Source organism: Trichomonas vaginalis, chromosome III (genome assembly GCF_026262505.1).
Source record: "Trichomonas vaginalis G3 chromosome III, whole genome shotgun sequence".
Taxonomy (NCBI): Eukaryota; Parabasalia; order Trichomonadida; family Trichomonadidae; genus Trichomonas; species Trichomonas vaginalis.
In genome coordinates, this window is record NC_067205.1 from 23,085,032 (window position 1) to 23,100,737 (window position 15,706).

General features: G+C 34.0%; 9 protein-coding genes and 1 pseudogene across 10 annotated transcripts, besides 2 other annotated features; 3 read left to right on the forward strand and 7 right to left on the reverse strand.

The window, feature by feature from the left end:
• Positions 1–15,706: part of a mobile genetic element that runs on past both edges of the window.
• Positions 1–15,706: part of a mobile genetic element that runs on past both edges of the window.
• Positions 216–1,072, reverse strand: TVAGG3_0748830 (organellar and viral DNA polymerase type B; the record flags this gene model as incomplete). Its single annotated transcript, XM_051245138.1, has 1 exon — positions 216–1,072. A coding segment is annotated over one exon (857 nt), but the record flags the coding sequence as incomplete, so codon positions are not given.
• Positions 3,339–3,812, forward strand: TVAGG3_0748840 (uncharacterized protein; the record flags this gene model as incomplete). The annotated part of the gene is made up of 1 exon (XM_051245139.1): positions 3,339–3,812. One exon carries the CDS (start codon positions 3,339–3,341, stop codon positions 3,810–3,812), a length of 474 nt encoding a protein of 157 aa, XP_051091726.1.
• Positions 3,917–4,525, reverse strand: TVAGG3_0748850 (KilA, N-terminal/APSES-type HTH, DNA-binding family; the record flags this gene model as incomplete). The annotated part of the gene is made up of 1 exon (XM_051245140.1): positions 3,917–4,525. The coding sequence occupies one exon, from the start codon at positions 4,523–4,525 to the stop codon at positions 3,917–3,919; it is 609 nt and encodes a 202-aa protein (XP_051091727.1).
• On the reverse strand, positions 5,796–6,556 carry TVAGG3_0748860 (organellar and viral DNA polymerase type B; the record flags this gene model as incomplete). Its single annotated transcript, XM_001299990.1, has 1 exon — positions 5,796–6,556. A coding segment is annotated over one exon (761 nt), but the record flags the coding sequence as incomplete, so codon positions are not given.
• On the reverse strand, positions 7,112–8,197 carry TVAGG3_0748870 (integrase core domain containing protein family; the record flags this gene model as incomplete). The annotated part of the gene is made up of 1 exon (XM_051245141.1): positions 7,112–8,197. The coding sequence occupies one exon, from the start codon at positions 8,195–8,197 to the stop codon at positions 7,112–7,114; it is 1,086 nt and encodes a 361-aa protein (XP_051091728.1).
• TVAGG3_0748880 (keratin-associated protein family) lies at positions 8,217–11,705 on the reverse strand (the record flags this gene model as incomplete). Its single annotated transcript, XM_051245142.1, has 1 exon — positions 8,217–11,705. The coding sequence occupies one exon, from the start codon at positions 11,703–11,705 to the stop codon at positions 8,217–8,219; it is 3,489 nt and encodes a 1,162-aa protein (XP_051091729.1).
• Positions 11,723–12,499, forward strand: TVAGG3_0748890 (uncharacterized protein; the record flags this gene model as incomplete). Its single annotated transcript, XM_051245143.1, has 1 exon — positions 11,723–12,499. The coding sequence occupies one exon, from the start codon at positions 11,723–11,725 to the stop codon at positions 12,497–12,499; it is 777 nt and encodes a 258-aa protein (XP_051091730.1).
• On the reverse strand, positions 12,729–13,275 carry TVAGG3_0748900 (annotated as a pseudogene). Its single transcript has one exon. A coding segment is annotated over exon 1 (547 nt).
• On the reverse strand, positions 13,763–14,386 carry TVAGG3_0748910 (protein of unknown function, DUF4106 family; the record flags this gene model as incomplete). The annotated part of the gene is made up of 1 exon (XM_051245144.1): positions 13,763–14,386. The coding sequence occupies one exon, from the start codon at positions 14,384–14,386 to the stop codon at positions 13,763–13,765; it is 624 nt and encodes a 207-aa protein (XP_051091731.1).
• Positions 14,667–15,548, forward strand: TVAGG3_0748920 (uncharacterized protein; the record flags this gene model as incomplete). The annotated part of the gene is made up of 1 exon (XM_001325065.2): positions 14,667–15,548. One exon carries the CDS (start codon positions 14,667–14,669, stop codon positions 15,546–15,548), a length of 882 nt encoding a protein of 293 aa, XP_001325100.2.

The window sequence follows — 15,706 nt, forward strand, 5'->3', positions numbered from 1 at the left end:
CCTCTGCAGTACAGAATACTTCATTCATAATACGTTTTGACATAGACAGAATATTAACACCAAGTGGACAGAAGTTAAAGTGTCTGCAAATGCTTTTCGTTAGCTTGAAAATAGTTTTATCTGAACCATCCAAACCTTCGAACTTCACTATATGGTTGTAATTTCTTATAGCATATCTTATAGCATCTTTGTCATTTACTATGGTTATTTTTGACTCAATAGGAGATAGAATAGTTTTGCCATAAATGCTGTTCAGAATGAGTTTTATAATTTCTTGTAAGGGGTTTCCTTCTTTCTTATACTTTAACCTTAACTCAAACAACTTCTTTACTTCATCTCTTATTCTCATATCTCTGTTTCCATCGTAATAGTATCCTTGCAACACTTCACATTTGACACCTTGATATTTTATGAGGTCTTGTAATGTTATATGGTCAACATGCATGAGACAGCAAGTGTTTGAACTTCTTGGAACGTTAAGTTCTGGATTTAGTTCAGGGTCGCAAACTATTAAATGAAAGTGTCTGGGTATACCAATCTCTGTTATCTTAATGAGAACAAAGAAGCCAGACATAAACTTTTCACCAATGGGTTCCTTTTGGTCATCATCGAATAAATGTCTCATGAGATACTCTGTGCTTAACATTTCTTCCTTCAATACTTTTGGAATACCTTCTAAAGTATAAAGTCTTGCTATAGCTGAAGGATATAATGAAACAGTGTCGAAGTCAGCAATGAGTTTCTTTTTGCTCTTTTGTTTCATGTTATCTGACAACATACATCTTCCACCTTGAATGCATCTCGAAATAAATTCTCTTGGTTTATTTGAGAGGTCATAAAGATTTCCATTCGGGAAGTATACTCTGTTCTCAAACAATTTGTTAGCAATTGAACAAATACTAACGTAGTCATAAACGTTTAAATCAAACTCTTTCAATAAGTCATTGCGGAACTTTACAAAACCTTCTCTTAAAATTCTTACATCTTGTTTGCAGTAAAACGTGCTATATTTTTCTAAGTCGAAGTGGTTCTCATCTATTCTGCAACCTTTGATGGAATCTATGTTCTTCATAAATGTATCTGCATCATGGATAAACTTACATGCTTCAGAAATGACACCAGTTCTGTTGTCATTTGCTAACAAAACACTGCTGTAGTAGTTATATGGAAATACTTCTTTCGGTCCTGTTTGTAAGTTAAACATAGCAGGAAATAGTTTAAGCTTCTTATTTATAACACTGTAAGAGTCTTTTATAATAATTGCCCGTCCTTTATATAAGCCAGTTATTTGCATTGTTCGTGAACCTTTAATGATGGGAGTTCCTTTCACTTCTGTCATGTGTCTTAAGATGAAGTTTATGTCATAACTGAGGTTATGGAAATATATTAAACTCTTGTCAGGAAGTCTTTCCAAAAATTCTGTTGCACAGTTTTGACCCCAAATGCTTTCACTAACTGAACCATCTTCACTGTCATAACAGATGTTAAAAGCTTTATGAAAGCCATCCGTACTACACTCAAAGTCAGCAAAGAAAACGTGCTCAGGAATGAATTTACATTTAGCTTTATTTACTTCTTTTGACTCTGCTTTCTTCTTCAGTTGTACACAATACTTTGGAGCATATGTCAAATCTTTAAATGGTGCAAGGTTCTGTTTATATAAGTCAGTAGTATATGTGAAAAGTTCTCCATAAGAAATAGGTTCGAAATATTTGCACTCCCACAATGTTTTCATAACATCCCATAACGGTGTTGTTCTATCATAACGAACTACATATTTATCTTCTCTCTTTGTATAAATCTTCATCTGTTTCTCAATGTTCATTCCACCACACTCCTTCAAGATTTCTATATAGTTGCGAATGAAGTATGTTGTCATTGGAAGTCTTTCATTTAGCATGTAGTGGTCTTCAACAAGAAGTAAGTCAATAGTTCTAACAGTTTCGCATTCTTTTGGTATATATCTCTTTATTTCATTATGTCTTGACTCATTGAAATAACCAATGGTAACATTAAATGCTATACCTGTTGCGTCAGAAATTTCTTGTACTTTACTTTGAGGAAAGTCTCTAACACGAATGACTTCTCTCATGTGGTCAATAGTTTCTTCATTTACTCCAGCCTGAATGCAAGCATAAACGAAACAATTGTCCTCTGTCATAAGTGTTGCAGTTCTTTTGTTCAGTTCATTGAAGATTTGGTAGCGTTCAAGATTTATAGGTAATGTGCAAAGATACTTCCATAACTGACCGCTTCTCTTCTTATAAAACTTCTTTTCACTATTATCTTTCCAAAAGCTTTCTATAAGTGCTGGGTTTCCTGTTTGCTTAAGAGCTTCCAAAATGGCTTTCTGGTCATTTGTCAGTGTGCTTTCATCTCTATATGGTCTCTTTTTTGGTTTGCCTTTCTTTACATCTGACATCGTTAAGCCTTCATATTCTGTTAAATCATACATCTTTATTTCAGTAAGATTCTTTATGTTTGTCAAGAAGAAGTCATAGTGCATTTCAACAATACCTGCAGCATTTGCTTCTATCTCTGATATAAAGTTCTCCTTCAAGAGCTGATGTAGTAATGTTCCAATATTATTGAGGTTTAACGTAGAACATTCATACTTTCCACCAAGTTTATAACATACCATCCATCTCTGTTGGGAGTTTATTTTAATTTTCTCTAAGAGTCTCATGAAAACCTTACCGAAATGTTTGTGTAAATATTCTCTGTTTGGTTCATCTAAAGCTTCGATGTTAAAGTCAATGAGTCTATTGCCTGACTTCACATTTCTCTTCCTATTCTCTTCATCTTTCTTTAACCATCTCTCACCTTCTTTTGGTTTGTCGTCAATGGAACGAATGACATCGTTAGCTTTGCGAACTTGTTCTATAGCACTTTTAAACATCTCTCTTCTCTGTTGTTTCAGTGTGTCATCTCTCTTTCGTGTTTCACCAACGTTTGCATTTGTTATGTCAAACATCTCTCTTCTTACTTCATGAGGTACTGAACGTCTATGATATAAGTCAATAGCAACGTCATTTAAAGGAAATGCTCTTGCATGGACTTCGTCCTCGCCGCGTTGCGGCTTTATGAACTCATGAATTCTATCATAACTTATTACACCATTATAGTCTTTAATGAAGTCAGCGAGTGCCTTTTTGTTTGTTGTGTAATGCTTTGCAACATCTATATTAGCTTCTGTAAGAAGTTGTTTTATTTCCGAGTGTTCTAACTTAGACAACTTCCGATACATCTTTAGTAGGAAATAAAAAATATTTTTTGAAAAAAATTAGCTTAGATTTTTTTTAAGTTATTTTTCAAAATAATTTAATATTTTTATTTTAATGAAACACATGCAAGATTGCAAGTTCTTTTCATACAATGCTCTCGCTAATGCCATCAAGAATGAGTTCAATGGTGCTTCAAATGTTAATGTTATCTTTAACAAGAAGTTTGTGAAAGAATCTAAGTTTGGTCAGTATGTCAGACCATTAGCTATCGTCATTGACCGCAAACGTTATACTTCACAAGAGTTAGCAGTAGTTTTGAAACAAAAGGGTTTCTTCGTGAATGTCAAAGATACTCATTATACTATTATAAAGAACTCCAACATTGACTTCTTCAGTATTGCTATGAATCTTTCCGAACAGAAAGAATATAAGAAGGGTGAAACAAATGTGAAATATTATCCTTCATCTCTGAAAACAATAACGAACAAAGATGTTATACAAAAGTTCTTACCAAAGGTTGAAGAAGCTTCTATTGACATTGACGAAGGAAGTGAAATGGTTGAAGAAATTGACCCTGAAGCTATTTAAGCAAAAATATATTTTTGGTGAAGAGGTGAGATGTCACCTGTTTTTTCACCTCATTCTCTCTTCGTTAATGTTGTCGTGACTTCTTCGTTAATGTTGTCGTGACTTCATTCTTCCTCTTTGAAGTTGTCGAAATACTCTGTTATTTTTTCCTTCAGTAATGTTAAGTCTTCTTTGAATGTAAGTATTGTGCAACCTTTGATGTCATAGTGTGTTTGAGGAAGAGTATTTTTGACAATTTCCTTTATTTGCTCATTCGGTGTCATTGAAATCGGTAAGTTTTCACGATAGAACCAGTTTCTGTCAGATTTGTAAATCTTAGCAAGGTCGTAAAAGCTTTTGTTGTTTCTTCTGACTAAATGCAACATAACCATATCTCTGTCTTCTTCATTTTCCATCTCTTCAGCGTAAATCATATACTTATAACTCTTTTCCTTTCCTTTTGGTACCGAACGTGGTATTCTTTTCTGTATGCTTTTGTCTTTGGATTCAATGACTTCATCTTTTGCTTGAAGTTTCTTTTCCATCTCTCCACGTTCTGCTTTATATAGTTCATCTAACATCATGAAAATATAACAAGCATAACGAGGTGAAGCCCACATTGCTACAGCATTTACTAAAAGTCTATGAACATAATAACCTTTCAAACCAGGAGCCAAATTCTTGCGATTTTCGTACGGAATCTCTTCCCTCGGTTTTCCGAGGGAAGCAATCATATAAGGAAATTCTTCTAAAAGTTCTTTTGCCTGTTGGTTTTCAAACCAATGATATGCTTGCTTTGTAGAACGAAGAGCGTTCATTATACTTTGCATTTGATACATATCATCTTTGACAGAACGAATGAGACGTAACTGTTTGTTATATTGTATGTATTCGTATTCTTCATTTATGGCTTCATGAACGATAGCAATTGTTGTGTTCTCTAATGTTGACATTACTGTTCTTACATACAGGATAAAAAAAATATTTTATAAAAAATTAGCGTTATTTTCTGACTTTCACAAAAGACCAAAAATAAACGCTTTACATGTATTTTTCAGCAACTTCGTCAAATAATTTTATAGCTTTATCTATCTCATCTACTTCAAACGTTTCTTTACCTTTTATGGGAGCACCATACATTTTCTCAAACTTTTCAAGTAGTTCTGTTTCAGCAGCTCTCATATCATTAACGAACACAACCTTGACTCTATTGATTGTACTGTCATATCTTTGAGTTATATTATATGTTCTTCCTATCTTATATCTCTTTGTATTGAAGTCCTTCGGTTTCTGAACGATGTAAAGTAAGCCTTCACTGCAACGTTCCGTATCGAATGAACCATAAGTTATGAAGTTATATCCAACAACTGGGTCAATCCATAACAAAACTATTGGTATAAGACTTTTGTCGATGAGATATGCTGTAGTTCCATAGAATCTTACTGATATCATAAGCTCAGGATTTCTTGTCAAAATTTTCTGAGTTGAAGCATTTCTAACCCAGTCGTGTGTTTTCTTTCCAGATGGAAATATAATGTCTGACAAAGAATATTTGTTGTATTTCTTTGAGTATCTTACGTTTAAATCACCTATTCTAACCACTTTGGTGTCATTGTCTATCTTTCTAACTGTTTCAAACTCAATGTTTGTCATTTCTGTTCTTACATACAAAATAAAAAAATAAATAAAAATAATGTTAGTTTTATTTTTGGTCTTTTGTGAAAATTCATGATTTTTGTTGCTGAATTCAGCAAAAATAATGTTTAGGGTAGATGGTTAGATCTAACCTCATTTCTACCCTCATTTCTACCCCAGTTATTTTATAAACGTTTCACATGATATACGTTATGAATTCGTGAGACTCTAAACAGTTTTGTAGCTTCTATTTCTTCGCTGAGGATATCAAAAATTTTAACGATACCGAAAGTTTCTTTATACTTCTTCTTGACATCAGATAGAAGGAAATCGTCAGCAGTTGGATAGTTTTTGTTCAGAAATTCTAACATGTCCATTTTATCTTCTGCTGGTTTCTCTGCCTCCCTCTTTAAATCTGCATAGTCGTTTCTCATACGTTCTATCTCTTTTACTGAATAGTTATATTTCCTAATTGCTGCTTTACATTTAGAACATTGCGGATTCATTTTTGCGTTATATTCTGAAACCTTACCTGCTAAAACAACTAAGGCGTCAATGGTTTTCTTTAAATCTGAAGCAGTTGGTTTTATCTGTTCATGCCATACCTTACCTCTTCTATCTTTATCTCTTATCTGCCATACACATTCAGCAACTAACGAAACAAAGTTGTCGTAGGTCTTAAATTCTTCAGATTTATATATGTCAGAGATGTTCTTATATACCATGTCGCAATCTTTGTCCATAACTTTATGGTTGCAATGAAAACCAAGGAATTCATAATTTACTTTACGTATGAATTTCTTTATTTCTACTGAGTCAGTTGCTTTAACTTCAATTTCATCGAATTCAGGAATAGTTAGTTTTTGCTGCTGAACTTCCGGTAATTTAGGCAAATGGTCTATGATATCTTGCATTTCATATAGCTCCTCTCCATTTGTTTCATCTTTCGCACTACAGTCTAAATTACTTGTTAAAAGTTCTTGCTTTATTCTTTGTATTTCTGTTTCAAAAGTATATGAAGAAGGAATGAAGTTTTTCATCTCTACCAACATTGACGTAGGATTCATAACTAGCGAGTTTGGTGCCGTGCATGCTGTCGAAAGTGCTGATGTTTCGATTGTTGAAATCATATCTTTACATACAAAATAAAAAAATAAATAAAAATAAAACTAACTTTATTTTTTCTATCTTAAGGAAATTCATGAAAATTCAAGACCCTTTGGGTCTCGCCGCTTAGCGGCTGAGGGTAGAAATGAGGGTAGAAATGAGGTTAGATCTAACCATCTACCCTAAACATTATTTTTGCTGAATTCAGCAACAAAATGAACGAGGTCAGGATGTATGTAAATACCTTTGAATTCATTTATAACGCCCTTAGTAAGCTCATAAAATGCTTGTTTTGAGGTGGAGCCAAAAGTGGCTCGACCGTATTCTTTCAACCAAAACTCAAGAATTAATCCCGTCAAATACAAAAAATGAGGGTAGAAATGAGGGTAGAAATGAGGTTAGATCTAACCATCTACCCTAAACATTATTTTTGGTCATGGACTATGCCCCGCCGCTTCGGTCTGAAAGACCTTCAGGACTCAAAGAGTCCGTTTGCGTCTTTATGTTAAAATAAATGGTACCATTAATAATTCCATGATTGTTCTCATTCATGTCTGATTTACATCCAACGAAAAAGTTTAGAAGAATTTTCTTATTCTTTCTGGCATGTTTTTATCTTTCCAGTACTCCCGCTCTAATGGTCCCAGATGTGTTGGTTTAGATTCTCTCAAGTTCTTAGATGGTATAACATCTTCAACGCCTCCTTCATATCTTACTTTATAAGTGTCATCGTTTATGTTGTAGTCAAGTATTTCAATAACCACTCCTCGCTTTGCTTCGTCAATGGTTTCAGCAAGTTTGCCATTACTACTTTCGACTAATTTATGTCGAGGATAAAACGCAATAGAGTCGTCAGCAGCTTTTATAAGATATCCATTACCTTGCGTAGAGTCTACGATATAATAGTTTCTACTTAACCTTAAACGTTTCTTTGTCAACGGTTTGTCGTCAAGAACTACACGAACTTTTGTACCAGGAATGAGGGTAAATTGTGTTGAATTTATGATATTTTGTGTTTGGCTTCGTTTCTTTTGTATATACTTTTCTTCTTGTTGTTGTGTCATTGAATTTGGTGTATGTCCTGTTGTAGAATGTGTTGAGGAATTATATACTTCGATGAAATGTTTCATTGTTTCTTCGGTAAAGTCTCGCTCTTGATTTAAATCTCTGAGAGTCCTTATGAAGCGGTTAATGATACCGAGTATGTTATGGTTATGGTCTTCAGTAGTGTAGTGAGTTATGTTATGCTTAATGAGAAATTCTGTGATTTCGTTGCTGAGGTATGCACTGTCTTGGTCTGATGTTAAAATACTTGGGCTATGTTCTGCTACAAACTTTTGTAAAACTCTTAACACTTCATGAGTTCCTTTATTTCTCATTATATACGCAAAAGCTTTACGAGTGTTAACATTTATGAAGATGAGGAATGGTTTATGTCCTCCTTTTCTGCTTTGAATGAGAGTGTCAAATTGGTATGCGTCAGGAGTGTTGGAGTAAATTGGTAAAAAGTAGTCGTAAGGATTTATTTTTGTTTGATGTACAACATTTTTGTCAAAGAACCTTTTCACTTCAGCTCTGTTAGTAAATCCCCGACTCTTTGCAGCTTCATTGAACTTCTTAAATGACCTCCATGGATGTTGTTCGAATACTTCTTTCAAGCTCATTTATGTAAAGTTAAAGATTTTAACCAACTCGTATCCAAGCGTGCATTGTTATATAAGGAGGCATATAATCTTTTCCATTACCTGCTGGGTCTGTAATACCAGCTACAACATGTGTATGATTTCCTGCAGTTCCACAGAAAATACCTGTGCTTGAATCTACTGGGTCAGTTGAAATATCATATCTATGCATTCCCTGTCTATCCGAACCCGCTGCAAGATTTGTATAACCTCTTTTTGTTATTGAATGTGAATGGTTTCCTTCCACAGATGTTCTTCCACTGAACCTATGCATATGTGAAGGAAGGTTTTCAATACCTATTTTCTTTGAACCTCCCATCTTCATTGACTGCGTATTAGTGTAGAATGGAAAACTGTCAACTATTTCATACCATCTACCACCAAATAAAGTGTTTGGATTTATTGGATTCATAGACGTATAAACAGCTCCTATAGGATATATTAAATCATATATGCTCATAGCTCTATAAACATATTCTAAAGAACTTATGTCATTAAATACCATTTGGAATGTATCTCCCGGATGAAATGTTGCATTTGTTCCACTTTTATAATGTAATGTTAGTTCAATAGAATTATCCAAGAAAAATTCAAAAGTATCTGGTTGAAGACCTCTAACAAATTCAAATGGAGTTGCTGGTTCACCATTTATAATTTCTGTTGTAAATGTCATTGTATCTGGTTTCGAAAATTTCTTTGTTAGTTCTGCATCCACATAAGTTTTGTCAGCTTTCTTATCTAACATTGCTGGTAGTTCATATGCTTCAAAGTTTCTGGCATGATCTTCGGTATTCCTGCAACTCTTATCTAAATTGTTAAGAGTATCTTTTACGCTTGTACTTGGATTTTCTAATGGTGCACTTGAACCCAAATCAAAGTTCAATATTATGTCGTCTGCTCTAACAGTAGTGAAGGATTTATGTGTATGATTTTTGTCGGCTTTCTTATCATATAAATCTTGAGCAGTGAATTTAACATTATGTTCATCCTCCATGACATAAACATCTTTACATCTAATGTTTCTCATCGTCGTTATGTCGTCATCCGATGTTAAACCTTGTGGAAAGTTAGGAGGTTTACAATATAATGCATCCCCACCAGTTTCTTCAACCGTTCCTTCAATACTTTCTATACCAACAGTTGTAAAACTTGTATGTGTATGGTTCTTGTCTGCTTTCTTATCTAACATTGCTGGTAGTTCATGTGTTTCAAAGTTTCTGGCATGACCTTCAATGTTCATACATTTACTATTTAAGGAGTTTAGTGTATCTTTTACGCTTGTGCTTGGATTCTCTAAAGGTGCACTTGAACCAAGGGTATAGTTCAATATTATGTCGTCTGCTCTAACAGTAGTGAAGGATTTATGTGTATGGTTCTTGTCAGCTTTACTGTCTAAAGAAGTTTGAAGTTCATTTATATCGGAGATATTGTGTTTATGAGATTTCAAAACTTTGTTCATTGCTTCGAGTTCAACTTTGTCAGCTTTACTTTTAATAGCATCTTCAAACGTTATTTTTGACTTAACTCTCAAAGTAAATCTTGGTTCAACTAATACACCATTAACAGAGAAAGTAGAGGCATAAATTTCATCGTTATAACTAAATGCTTCTAGCGCTTTACCTGTGTCATACTGTACAGTACAGCTTATGTCATAACCTTTAGCACGAATGTATTTATATCTTCTTTCATTAACATTTTTTGTCTTCGTTTCATCACTTCGTGTTAAATATCCATGGTAGTCCGTTATAATCTGTTCGTCTGAAGTTATATAATGAACGTGGTTTTTATCTGCTTTTTCGGCTAATTTCTCTTCTATCTCATTTATTTCAAGTTCAACTCTTCCGCCAGAACTCTTATTATCATTTATTTTCTTCATTAATTCCGTAATTACATCATAAAGACTATATTCTGTTTTCGGTTTTGTAAATAATGAGTCAAAATTTCTTTTCATCATTACATCGCTTACATTAATGATATCAGCTATACCTTTTTCATTTATTCTCTTCATTAGTTCTGCAATAATGACGAATATATAATCTGTTAATTTATTCTCTTCATCGAGGGTTATAGAATGTTTTGAAATTGAATCATTAACTCCTCTAAATAAATCAATAACTTCAGGATACACGTTTTTAATGTCTTGAATAACCCGACCAGTATCCTCTGGTTTCTTCTCTTCTTCATGTTCTTCGTTCCCGTCGTTACGTGGTTTTATATCTCTAACCATCATCAACGCAGCCATAACCGGAGGGTTTGTTGCTACCTGTTCGAAAATCCGTCCGTTATGTACGGTATATCTAAATAATTTCTTTGTGTTTGTTAAAACATTTGAAACAAGTCTTTTAAAACCATCTACAAAATTTCCTGTTTCACCTAATGTTCTTGCAGCATTTACAAGCTCACCCATTCCCGCTTTTGACCCCAAAAACGTCCATATTGCATTTATTTCACTCTGTATAGTTGTCCATTCAGCGAAACTAACACCCGCATTCGCTAAGCTGAAAATGAAATTCAGTGGATCGAACTTAATTCCACCTTCTTTTTCAATTTCAACGAACTCACTAACATGAGATTTTAAGTATTCTTTCGTTAAAATTGTTTTCCCCGATGTTATGTCATTAACGAAACTATCACCGTCAAAAGTTAACGAATTCAATTTCGTCGTTGATGCTTTTATTTCATACACCGCTTTATCGATAGTTTTTGGCTCACCTTCTTTAGAAGCATATGAAACATTAATGAATGAATTATATGTATTCGTGAATGAGTTAAAATCAATGATTTTCATTAATGACGCCTTTAATGATTCATTAACTGTTGAATCCCTTAAAACAATTAATGAACTGTCATGGGCTTCGCCCTGGTCGCTTCGGTCTGAAAGACCTTCAGGACTCAAAGAGTCCGTTTGCGACTTTATGAAAGGTACACTGCAAACTGTCGAGTTTGGATCAAATGCTGTAGTTGGTGCAGGAATATTAATGATATAAGTCATTAAATCATTAAGTGACGTAAATAATGTTGTCGTTTTTGATTTAATTTCTTTAGCATCTGTTATATACGGTAATTTTATTTCTGTAGTTTCTGAATTAAAGATATTCGCTAAAATGTTTTGTAAACTGTTTTGAACAGCTGTGTAAACCGTTGAATTCGGAACTCTTACGATTTCACCGTCCTTAATAAAAGGCATTGTACATGGCGTAGTGCTTGGGTCAAATCTTTCGGGATTATAATTCAACATATATTCTAACGCTTCATGAACAGACTTATATACTGTTGTGTCGTTCTTCATGACAACTTCACCATTTACAATGAATGGCATAGTACATGGAGTTAAAATAGGGTCAAACTTTTCATAGTCCTTCCATGTTATGTATTTCTCGGTATTTCCATCAGAAATAACAATATATTTGTCAGTAAGTGTGAGAGAGTATTGACCAAAATATAAACGTTTAGCTCTGTCAGCTTCATACGCATATGCAGCTATATTCATATTTTAATGAGAATAAAATGTTGTTCTATTTGCAAAGTACAGACCCAAACGAATACGGGACAGTAAAGCTACAAACAAACTTAGGTCTTCAGAATGAAGCACTTGCTTTCAGAGTTGTTGACTTCAATACTATCGCAACTTTTGTCATAACAGATGAAACAGATTTCATGGAGCTTGAAATAGATGGAAAGAAGCACGAAATAAGATTTCACAATAATGTAGAATATAAGATGGAAACATTAGCTGGAGTGTTAAATGCGCTCATAAATACTACAATAAACAAGGAGAACGAAGAAAACTTAATGAATGTTAAACTTATTGCAGGAGTTTTGAAGTTCAGTTATGCAAAGGAGTTTAAGATAACACGAATGAGTCATAGAGTTCAATTGCTTCTGGGAGCATACCATATGACATTTCCTTTGAAAAGTGTTGACAAAACGATTGAGATGAAATCTGTTCCATACGTATGTTATGGCAATTGTTTATACATTGAGTCTAAAATAGCTAATGTCACAGGTATTTCAGGAGTTAATAGTAAAGGTTCAGTAGAATATAAATCCTTCTGTTATGCAGTCAATTCAATGTTCATTCCAAACGTTCCTGTCATAGTAACTCATTTAGGTAAATGGGTTCGCATTAGTCCTCATAATTTGAAAGACATGCAATTCAGACTTGTTGACTTTCAAGGAGAGCCTGTAGAACTGAAGGCACCAGTGCGAATGACTGTTGAAGTTGACTTTTTAGAAAATATTAAATGCAACAGCTTACAAGAGAACTCAGAGCTAAAAATATAAAGTATGAATGTTATGTATTAGGTCATGAACTTTGGTTGTTGCTGTTTGATGAAACAAATGAGTTAGTTATGTCAGTCAAGAGAACAGAAAAAGGCGTCAAAGGCGCCGAGCGCAAAGCGCTATATTGTGTTAGTGAAAACTGCACCAAGTCAATAAGATTAGGTTTGCATTATGAAGATGAGTTCGATACTGTTGAAGAAGTTTTGGACAGATATTACAAATTGCTTTAATTTACTAAAACATATTTCAAACATAATTTATATTCTGTTGAAAGTTTTGTATACTCGTTCGAATATTTATACTTAAACTCAACTCCTGTAGTTCCTGGTGTTTCAATGATGCGGATGTTACCTATTTTCATGAATGGTGGCGTTTGACCACAGCATTCGATTTCAGGGTCGAGATAGTCAATGACACATTGTTTCCCTGTTATTCGTGAGATAACATTTTCAAGGTCCTCCTTTGTTAAAATTATTTGGTTCTTACTTATAAGATTTATCAAAAGCTTCTTATCGTCTTTGAGTAAAATTGTTTGGTATAACTGAAGAAGGTAATGGTCTACGTTATCTGAAGGATTTGTTTGAACATTTGTGTAAGGGTTGTCGTTGGCTTCTCTTGAAAGAACTTGGTCCAGTGGTGGATACTCTAACTTAACATCTGATGTAGCGTTAGCGTTTGAAGCTGAGTTTAAATTCACGGATTTCAGTTCTGGTTCTTTTTCTTTCAAACACTCTGAACTATAGTTCTTTATGACAATATTGTTTGTCGTTCGTGAGTCAACATTTGATGTTGGTTCAATTGGAACATTAACGGCACCAGCTAAGATGGATTTGCTTCTCATTTCATATAGAATAAAAACCTTTTATATGTATGAAATGAACAATATACTCGACAAGGGTTTGAATGTAAAGCTAACGAATGAAAATATTGTTGAATTCACTGAGACAGGAGCTGTGTATAAAGATGTAGAACTACTGAACAAAAGAGCTAAGGGAAGAAGCAGGAACATGAACAAAGGGTGGAAGCCTATAAAAATTTATGTCAATGATGGCTCAGGAGGTTCAAACATAAAGTATGCAGAAAGTTATAGAGTTTATGCTCTCAAAGGTGAAAAGTCTTCATTTAAGAACAGCTATTCTAACGCATATCCTCAAAAGCTAACGGATGGGAAGTGGATGATATGAATGACAGCAAAAATATTAACAGAAATGGCGACAGAGATGCATGGAATTTGTTTACCATCAGTCAATTGAAGGTTAAACTTTAAAACAATGTTGGTCGTTCCCATGGAATATTTTTGACTTTAATGGTATTAGTCATGATATGAATCTCAAGGTATGAACGAGGAGAGATGAGAGACTTATATGCTTCCCAAATTTCTTCAAAAGGTAATGTTATACCTGACTGTTTCCAAATGAGTTCAATATCATAGCGTGAGAAACCTTGAAAGATAACGAAGTCAGTTATGAGACGTTTTATGTTTAAAGCAAGGAAACGCCATGTTTGCATAAGTATTGCTACAGTTAAGTGGTAATGTCTGACTTTAGTAATGATGTTAGCTAATGGTGAGTCTGGTTTTGACACTAAACCTTTACCAGCGAAGTCGTCGCAAACGAGCAGAGTGTTTGAAGGATACTTTTTGAAGGGGTATTTTGAAAGTTTTGATAGAATGTAGTTTGTCAGTCGTTTCATATCGTAAACTCCTGAGTACTGACGTAAGTGGTGTTTGTCAATAATTCTTTCCATCTCTTCTGAAGTCTTTTGCATTCCTGACTGTATAAATTCAACGATGGCATAATATTTACTCTTACGTCGAATGTAACGTTGAAGAAATTCAATGAGTTCACTGTCTGGAACTTTAACGACAGAGGCTTGAACTTTTGACATAAATGTTTTCGCTGTTGAGTCCATAGAGTCTGAAGTTGCTGATATAATGATTTGGTCATAATATGAGTCGTTTCCTAAACGCTCTGTTATGAGTATATGACGAATGAGGTTAAATGTCTTACCTGACCCCATCTTTCCACAATAGAAATAAACACCATTTGAACAGAACTCATAGTCCTTACTGAAAGGAAGAATGAGAGAAGAGTTAAGTTTGTCTGTAGTTTCATTCATGTCTTCATCTACGTCATGTATTAAATGCTTCATTTTATCTCCATTAAAAATGCAAGTCAGAAATATTCAGAACATAGCACCGAGTCTAACTGACAAGAGTATAAAGATATACTATGAACACGTTATGATGAAACCAACCAAAATTCAAGAAAGTCAGTATACTTATGAATATCCAAGACACTGGGTAGAGTATGTAGGAGGTGAGAAAGCTATTGAAATCAGACAGGTTAGAAGTATTCCAGCAGGAAGAACAATATTATTGAAGAACTTTAATGTTTTGAGATATAATGATGAAACAAAGAAGCAAGATAGTTTCCCTGTTGCTGTGTATGTGAACTTAGATACAGGAGATGACATGAAAGTTTTTAATACAAAACTTCAAACGGTAGTGAGAGAACAACTGACTGCGGAAGGACATCCATTACCTTCAGAAGTTAGCATAGCGTATAATTTTGAAACAAATGCAATAGATTTTAAAGTCGTCTCTGCAAAGAAGTCAGGTTTTACATTTAATGAAGCAGATGTATATTCGAATGAAAACTTCAAAGCTATTGCATGGTTAGATAATGACGATTGCTTTAAGAAAATATTTAAATTCAGTGACTCAACGATGTCAATAGATGACCTTCGTGGAATGTTACCATCGACATTTACAGTAGAAGGTTCAGCAGGATTGCTTACAAGTTTTTCAATTGGTGGCATTTGGTCTCGTGAGAACATTGTTATAAAATCCAGTATAAGTGAATTTGCTGAAGAATCTATATTATGTCTTTCAAACTACATGTATTCGCCACCGAAGCATTATAGTATAACAAACTTTGTCAGTAAGTTTAACATAAGACTTGTCGAACCTTCTTCAATGAAAGATGTTGTGCTACCTAAAGATGGAAAGGATGGACTCATTATTGAAATGATTTTAATAGCATATTAAATGAGCTTGTTCTTGAAGGTCATTCATGATGAAATAACTGTTGTAGAAGATGTTAGCAATTGTTCAGACATTTTGAAGCGAATAGATGATATAAGAAAGAAGTTTATGAAGCCGCAACGCGGCGAGGACGAAGTCCATGAGAATGTTTATGTTTCATT